The sequence below is a fragment of the Apis dorsata genome, unplaced genomic scaffold (assembly GCF_000469605.1).
Source record: "Apis dorsata unplaced genomic scaffold, Apis dorsata 1.3 scaffold_52, whole genome shotgun sequence".
NCBI classification, from domain to species: domain Eukaryota; kingdom Metazoa; phylum Arthropoda; class Insecta; order Hymenoptera; family Apidae; genus Apis; species Apis dorsata.
In genome coordinates this window covers 2,308,535-2,317,254 of record NW_006263353.1, presented here as the reverse complement: position 1 = coordinate 2,317,254, position 8,720 = coordinate 2,308,535, and the positions used below count along the sequence as shown (strand labels likewise).

At 25.1% G+C, this 8,720-nt stretch overlaps 1 protein-coding gene across 3 annotated transcripts; it reads right to left on the bottom strand.

Moving 5' to 3' along the window:
* Positions 1–598: 598 nt before the first annotated feature.
* LOC102677912 (cytosol aminopeptidase-like) lies at positions 599–8,646 on the bottom strand. 3 transcript variants are annotated; one of them, XM_006609256.2, is made up of 9 exons: positions 8,624–8,646; positions 8,429–8,492; positions 7,943–8,058; positions 2,869–3,032; positions 2,553–2,727; positions 2,150–2,474; positions 1,813–2,081; positions 1,555–1,733; positions 599–1,484 (listed from the first exon to the last, which is right to left on the bottom strand). In XM_006609256.2, exons 1-9 carry the CDS (start codon positions 8,629–8,631, stop codon positions 1,258–1,260), a joined length of 1,527 nt encoding a protein of 508 aa, XP_006609319.1. In that variant the 5' UTR covers positions 8,632–8,646; the 3' UTR covers positions 599–1,257. The 3 variants fall into 3 exon arrangements, with proteins under 3 accessions (XP_006609319.1, XP_006609318.1, XP_006609321.1); XM_006609255.2 differs by lacking the exon at positions 8,624–8,646 and having other exon boundaries at positions 8,429–8,571; XM_006609258.2 differs by lacking the exons at positions 599–1,484; positions 1,555–1,733; positions 1,813–2,081; ... (2 more) ...; positions 2,869–3,032; positions 8,624–8,646 and adding an exon at positions 4,868–7,389 and having other exon boundaries at positions 8,429–8,575.
* Between the last annotated feature and the right edge of the window lie 74 nt (positions 8,647–8,720).

Sequence of the window (8,720 nt, the reverse complement as noted above, 5' to 3'; positions counted from 1 at the left end):
CCCTTCCCTCTCCACAGCAGCAGCCTCCACCATCTTGTACATGAATATTATACAAATTAATTTATTATTGTAAAATATTGTTCCTACATCTAAAATTATTGTGATCGCAGAATATTATTCTTATGAATATATAAGTTTTACTTTCTTTAGTAAATGAAGTGCTTCATTAATTTAATATTAAGTGCATGATTTTGTACACTTATATGAATATGTATATTAAAATATTTATGATAAAGATTAATTAATCTTTTTTAGAAATTGGGATTTTAATTAAAAATAATAAATAATACCAGTTTTATTAAATCATATATTAATATAAATAATGAATATATATTATTATTTTCCTTGTAAAAAAATATTCTATATTAATTTCCTTGATTTTTTACTTTGGTGTTTTATATTTGTTTTTTATATTATAAATAATTCTGAAAACTACATAAGAATATATAATATATTCATAAAACAAAATAATTGATATATCATTTTAAAATGTTCAAGGGAATAAGCAGCAGAAATTGTACATAAAAAATCGCAATGATTACAGTATTAAGTATTAATTAATTCATGTATATAAAATTAGAAGTACGACTTTTTTTACAATAAGTCATATTGTATTTTATTATATTAAGTTCGAATTATTAACACTTTTACAAGTTGCGTGTATTTTACACGATATCGATTAAATTATTAAATGTATTTTAAATGCAAATAAAGTATTAATTGTCTAAAATCAATATACCTCCCATAAATATATATTTTTATTATATTAAGCTATACTTTGTACAAATTAAGAATATTATATTCTATTCTATACGATATTATACATTTAAACTTTTTTGATAATATTGAATCTTTTTATTCTTTTATGATTATTGATTGTTACTATCCAATTGCTTCACTAGATATAATACTTTATATAATGTGAATAAAGTAAGCTGTACAAAAAGTTCATCATATTTGTACTAAGTATTGCTATATTGCAAAGATATAATTCTGTACACAAATATAATGATTGCATGTTAATTAATTTTCTTATATATTTCGATTTACTAAATTCGTTGTATTAATTCTAATCAATTTGTATAAATGTCTGAATATAAGACGGGAGGTAAACATATATATATATATATAGATATATATATCTATATAGAAAATGAAATTATATATACATATATATACATGTGTATATACATATATGTATACGTATATATAAAAATAGATAAACTTGCACCATACAACTTAAAATAGTTGTCAATTTTAACACAATGCCTGTAAAAACTGGATCAGTGTACGAGTCGGACGACCTGTCATTCCCGCTGGTATATATGGTAATTTATCAGGTCCAGGACCCATTACTCCTGCAATATCTAAGTGTAACCATGGAGTATTATTCGATACGAATTCGCGTAAAAATGCAGCTGCAGTACATGAACCTCCACCTTTAATTTTTGCAACATTTCTCACATCTGCTGATTTAACTTTTTCTGCAAATAATATCATATTATTTAAAATATTACTATTTTTCAACATTAAAAATAATATTTTCTTTCATACTTGTCATTTCATCCGTGAAATGTTGCCAAAGTGGAAATCTCCATACTCTATCACCAGAAAGAGTGCCCGCATTTTTTAATTTTTCAAATAATGTACTATTATTTGTGAAAACTCCAGTTGCTGCTCCACCTAAGGCAATTCTCATAGCACCCGTTAATGTTGCAATGTCCAAGATAAAACTATATACAAAAGATATTTAATGAATATCTATATTATCATATTTATTATTATATATTTTCTAATTTATGTATCTATTACCTTGGATTAAATTCTTGAGCATAACAAAGAGCATCTGCAAGAATAAGTCTACCTTCTGCATCTGTGTTATCTACAATGATACTTTTTCCATTCATTGCAATTACAACATCTCCTGGCTTAGTTGCAGTTCCAGATGGTAAATTTTCAGTTAAAGGTATCAAACCAATAACATTCAATTTTAATTTAAGTTCTGCAGCAGCTCGAATAGCAGCTACTACACATGCAGCACCACTCATATCTGCACGCATTTCATCCATATCAGCTGAAGGCTAAAATTATATATTTATATTAAATTATATATAATTTATATTAAATATTTAAATTTATTTTATTTTACCTTGAGACTAATGCCGCCAGCATCGAAGGTAACACCTTTTCCAATAAAGACAATTGGTTGGGAATTATTATCAGCATTTTTATAGTGAATTTCAATAAATTTTGGTGGTTCACAACTACCATGAGATACACTAAGAAAAGAACCCATTTTTTTCTGCTCTGCCCATTCTTCATTGTGAATTTGTACAGTAATTCCTAATTTAGTAAGAATTGTATGCACTTCTGTAGAAAATATTGTAGGTGTCATTAAATTGGCTGGAGTATCTGCCAAATGACGTGCCCAATTTTGAGCTTGAGCCTTAATGCTTCCAATTCGCCACTGTTCCCTTGAAAAAATAATTTTTATTAAGTTAAGAAATATAAATGAATATATAAAAGAATATGTGAAAGTATATAATACTCACTCTCCTTCTTGACCATACAATGAAACTTTTGGAAGTATTTTCTGTTTCTCCTTATTTTTCAATCCTTGATAAAACCACATTGATAATGCAGCTCCTTCTGCTGCAGCTTCTGCATCTCCTAAAGCTTCTAACTGTATATCTTTTATTTCAACTGCATCTAATGCACGGCAACCAGCTAGTGCAATATTATTATATTAATTAATTAAAATATGATATAAAGAGAATATAATCTATTAGTTATAATTTATTAATTTATAATCTAATAGATATTTTATTTTTTTTTTTTTTTATATTTATCTGCTCATAAAATATGTACCTGCCGCCGCTATACGTATATTCTCCTTTCCTTCATGTATTTCTTCAAGCTGATTTATGCCAAGATTTTTTTTTCCGAGGCCAACAACTGCAATTCCTGCATAATCTTTTTCATCCAAACCCCAAAATACTCTAGCATGACCTTTGGGAATTTTTGGACCTGCTCTGTAGTAGTACAAGTATTGAAATATTATTTAAAATTAATTATTCAATAGAATAAATATAAATTGATAACATAAAAGGGATATGTACATAAAATCAGAAAAAGTTTTTGAAGGACATACTGAGATAAATTCATAAATTTATTTCTTACAATAATTCTAGGCGTCTTGGACATGTATCAGCACATGCTATAGCATCTGCAATTTTAAAATACAATCTAAAAATATACTATCTTTACATATATCCTAGAATATATTCGTTTAAAATTACTCTAATTAATATCTCTAATAATTGTACTAACTAATAGTTAGATTAAAATTACAATTATTTTTTACAATTTTCACAAGAACTACATATTAATTCACAATTATATTCTCTGATTTATATGGAGATAATTGATTTGCACTCATGTAATACATTAACAGTAAACGATAATTATATTTAATATATTTTGATATTATTTGATAAGAATTTATAACAACAAAGAATTATGTTTGAATATATGCAATAAAATGTAACATTATATTCATATTAAAAAAAATTTGCTTTCTTGTTAATATATATATATATATACACACACACACAAAGTTAAGTATGTAAATTTGTCATGGGGTTTTATATTTTTTGTTATTTGCTTAAATATTATTATGTAAATTGTAAAGAAATTATTATAAAAATTGACATATTGATATTTAAAAATGAGATAGATTTGCTTAGAATTCAGAGCTAAGTGAAATAATATTTTTAAAAATAAATTTTTTATTTTCATAAAATAAAATCATTATATCTATAATTATTAATATTCTTCAAAAATATTCTTCAAAGCAATTATTATTAATTATAATTAACTTATTTAATTATAATAGTATATTTCTGAAAGTAAAAAAAAAAACATTAATTTATTATTTTTTTTATTATAAATTCTATCTTTCCTTAGCTCTGATACTAATATATAAGATAGTGATTATAATTCTGATAATAGGAACTTAATGCAATTTAAGCACATTTATTATTTCTGTAATGTTCTTGGCACAAAATGAATTGAATGATAGTGTCAATATTATTTATATTAACTTATACATATTTACTTTTCAAATTTAAACTATTAGGCTACTTTGGCAAGATTTATTATAAGGATCACATGTAATTAAAGTTATGTCACACAATTATTATGAAGTAATTACTTAAAATATTTTACTTTTTTATATATTGTTATATGTCACAAAAATATTTTTTACATTACAAACTGTTTGGAATTATAAAATTTTATATTTCTTTCAACATTCACAAATCTTATATTTATAGAGCTAAAAAATCTATATATTATTAAATAACTTATTTGATTTAATTATGAACAAATATTATTATCATATAAAACTAATTATGTAATGTTAAATCAAATAAGAATAAAAAATACAAAAATACAGATAATTAATATAATAATATAATAATAAGTAATAATAATAAAGTTTTGCGCTAATAAATGCTAATTATTAATTATGCTAATAATGATTTATTATATCTGAATTGTGCTAATAATTATTATAGAAATACATTAATTTCAATCATAGCTAAATTAATATAATTTTATAAAAGGCCATGTTTTAAATGAAAAAATATTGTATGCATATATACTAATATATCTTCAGAATTATTTATTATTAAAATTCAGTCTATTATTAAAAATATATCTAAATTGAAAAACAATTAAATCAGAATGATATAAATAACAGTACTGAAATATTTAATAAAAACATAATGAAGTATTTGAGCTGTTTGGTATGCAGAATATTACTTTCTCAAGTAAATCAGTCTCTAATATGATAATTTAGATTTTAATATATTCTAAATTTTTTTCTTTTTCAATTTTGCTTACAACAAATTACTGTAACATTTAGAATAAATTTTCACTTCTCGTTGTTATTTGTGCCTAAGCACTTAATTGAATAAATTTCAAAATATATATGTATATCAACATCTGCTAAGGATTATAGAATTCATAATTAACTTTAAACTAATTCTAATATCTTAATAGTTCCTTGAGAATTTGCTGCTACTACAACATTGGACATTTGTTTCCAACAAACTGCAGATACAAATTCATTCAGATCTTCTTCTCTTCGTTCTTGTATTTCTAATATACTTCGAACGGCATCAAATTTATACGAGAATAATTGTTTCGAAAGTCCTTTATAATATACATAAAGTGCATTATTTTCTGATCCACATGCTACATAATCGCCATCAGTAGTAAGACCTATAAAATTCTTTTCGTTAACATGTCCGACAAACGATCGCAAACAATGCGGATTATTAATATTCCACATTTTTAATTGCGAATCAGTACTTGCAGATACTATTTCTTCCTTATTTATAAATTTAACATATGAAACAGCTTTACGATGACCTTTAAAAATGCAAAGTGCTTCTTTCATATTACGCAAATCATAATAATGGACACAGTGATCTGCAGATCCAAATGCCAAGTGACATGAGCTACGTGGATTAAATTTTACACAACATACATTAGCTTTTGCTTCTAATGAAGCTACAGAATGGTCATTGTTTAAAGACCACAACTTAACTCTAGCATCATCTGATCCTGATGCTATGAGTTTAGTATCTACATCATTGAAATCAACAGACCAACATCTTTTTTCATGTTCTTGAAATGTTTTAGTTCTTTGACAAGTTGCAGCATCCCATACTGTTACAGTTCCTTCATAATCAGATGATGCTAGCATTCCTTTATGAAAGGAATTCCATGAAACACATGATATTTTAGAGCTAGAAACCATTTCAACACAAGGATAATGTATATCTACAGTATCTCTTATTACAGCACTATAGTCAAATACTTTTATACGTTTTGTAACTCCAGCTATTGCAAAAAATTCATTATCTTTATCAAATTCAATACTTGAAACAATAGTGGAATTATTAAAAATATCTGATGAATAATTTAAAGTTGCAAGTGGGCGTAAGGATTTATATCTCGAAAATTTGACAAGATTTTCTCTAAAAACATCAAGACCTGAACTAGTGCCTTGCCATGAATCACTCTGACTCTGAGATTTATGACCAAGGAGTAGTTCTTTAGCACGAGAATCAAAATAACATTGAACAAAATCATCAAAATGAGCATGCATTCTTTTTCTACGTGTTGCTAATGTAGATCCTATTGCATAATCATTTTGCTTCTTACTCCCTGTAGGATTAATAAATGTGTCACTGCTAATAATATTTGCTTTTTCATTTGGTTTTACCATATTTGAATCTATTATGTCTATAAGACCAATCATTTCTTTTCTTATAGCTGATACATGCGCAGTATCATTTTCACTTGATTTCTTCAAATCTTCTACTTTAGGACATTTATTTTGAACATCTCTTAAAATATTCTCAACCTCATCCATATCTCTCTTAATTAATGCTATCTCCTTTTGTAATTGGTTTTTTTGTTCTTCTTTTTGTTGTAATAGATGTTTTAAAAACTCGTGTAACAATTTATTTTGTGCTGCACAGGTTTCTGCTTCTAGTAAATGTTTTCTTTGTGTTAATACTTCTAACATTACATTTACATCAGGTAATGTTAGATTAGCACTTTCTGCAGCTATAATATCTCTTAATCCATCATGAGGTGGCACAGATAAATCTGTATTACCTAATTTGTGTTTACCATCAGCTGCATATGATGATCCCAATTCAGCAAGACCTTTAATTCTAGTTTTATATTTTGATATCAGTTCATGTAACAAAAAGTTTGGAAAAATATCTTGTTGAGTTAATGTATAACTACACTTTGGACAACGACCATTGGCTTCCAAAGATTTTACTATACAGCGATAACAAAATGTATGACCACAACGTGTAATATGAGCTTCATCAATTACTTCAAAACAAATAGGACATAAATAATCATTACTTTTATCTTCAAGTGTACCACTAATCCTATGAAGAACATTTGCAGAGTGATGTTGTTTATTCATTCTATCATTATATTCACCTATACCTCCACTACTTCCAGCAGTGGTATCATTTCCCAAATTACTATCATTGATAGCTGACATCTTTCTTCTTAATTGAATAATATTTCTTAAAATACATTTAATTATTTTAAAATACATCTGGTAATTTTAATCTGCTTTTTTAAATTTCATATTTTTCAAGATTCCATTTGAATTCTTCTGACATGATTTTACTTGATTAATATTAATCAATCTATACAAATAATTACTTTATAAATAATATATTGTTAAAATTTTTTTATATAAGAAAATAGGTATCTGGTAACTCCTTCTGTGCAGCGAATTTTTGCCTCATATCATGCGTACAATATCGTCTCTCAGTCTAGTCTCTCCTGAAACAATGAAAATAATGCCAGTGAGCTCAGAGAACACAAATTTCATTCAAATTGAATTTTATTAACAGAAAATACTTTATGTAAAATTTTTAAAATAATAAAGGAAAAGCATTTCTGAATATTATATGTGAAGCTCAGGCAGCATTATGAAAATTGTTTCAGGCTGGAACTATGAATAAAACATTTAAATATTCATTAATATTAATCCATATAATATATAAGATAAAAATACAAGAATAATAATATATAAAATTATATACTTTATATTACAATTTATACTTATTTTAATTCAATGTAATTTATTATATACATTTAATTTATTTTGAATTGATAAGTGCTTGCTTGATTTGAAGAAAAACGCTTCAATGTTATGTGTAATATTTATACTTGAATATACACCTGTGATCTGGTTTCACATATTATATAAAAAAAAATATATTTAGTAAAAATAATATTAACACAGATTTTGCATTGATATGTGATATAATTACGATATAAAATATTATGATACAAAATATGTTAGAAATTACTAATATAATTTCAGACTTACAAAAAAATATTTTGTCGCAGTTTTCCTTTAACTAGTTCGTCATAGTTAATTGCCGTAGGAGTCAATGAAATGTTGTTTTCATCTTCTGCTTCGTATATACCAAGCACCAATCCTTTCTGTTAGAAATTAAAATATAAAAAATAAATATCGAATATAAAAATCTAAGATAATATAATAATAATAAAATAATATAAATCTACATCGAATCATAGTTTTATAAAACATATTTATCGCTTTTTTTTGAAAAATTTTTTTTAGAAAAAAGTAAAAAAATAAGAATAATATTTGATTTTTCACCAAAATTATTCATAACTTAAATATCGCAATGAAAAAGAATGGGTTTCTCCCATTTTCTTTTCTACGATGTTGGAAACCAAACTTTTCCATTTTGGTAATTTCTTGCGTAAAATTAGAATATAAAAATTTATTTAAAAAACAACAATGAATATTATTCGCTATATATAAATAAATATACATTATAATTACCTTCATGGCCGAGATGTTGGATAAGAAACGTAACTGCGAATTTCCGTATTGCAGACCCTTACCCCTGATAAGAGACAATGCCATAATTTGTTCAAGAGAGCACTTAGGTGTGATATATATACGTATACTATATAGTGTATATATATATATATATATATATATATAAATTTGTAAGTGTATGTACATATAACGTACCTATACATATATTTCCCTCAAAAGATACGATATCTAGATATCTTGATCACTTATATTATAGATTCGAAACTCTAATACTTCACGTAACGTTCATGTG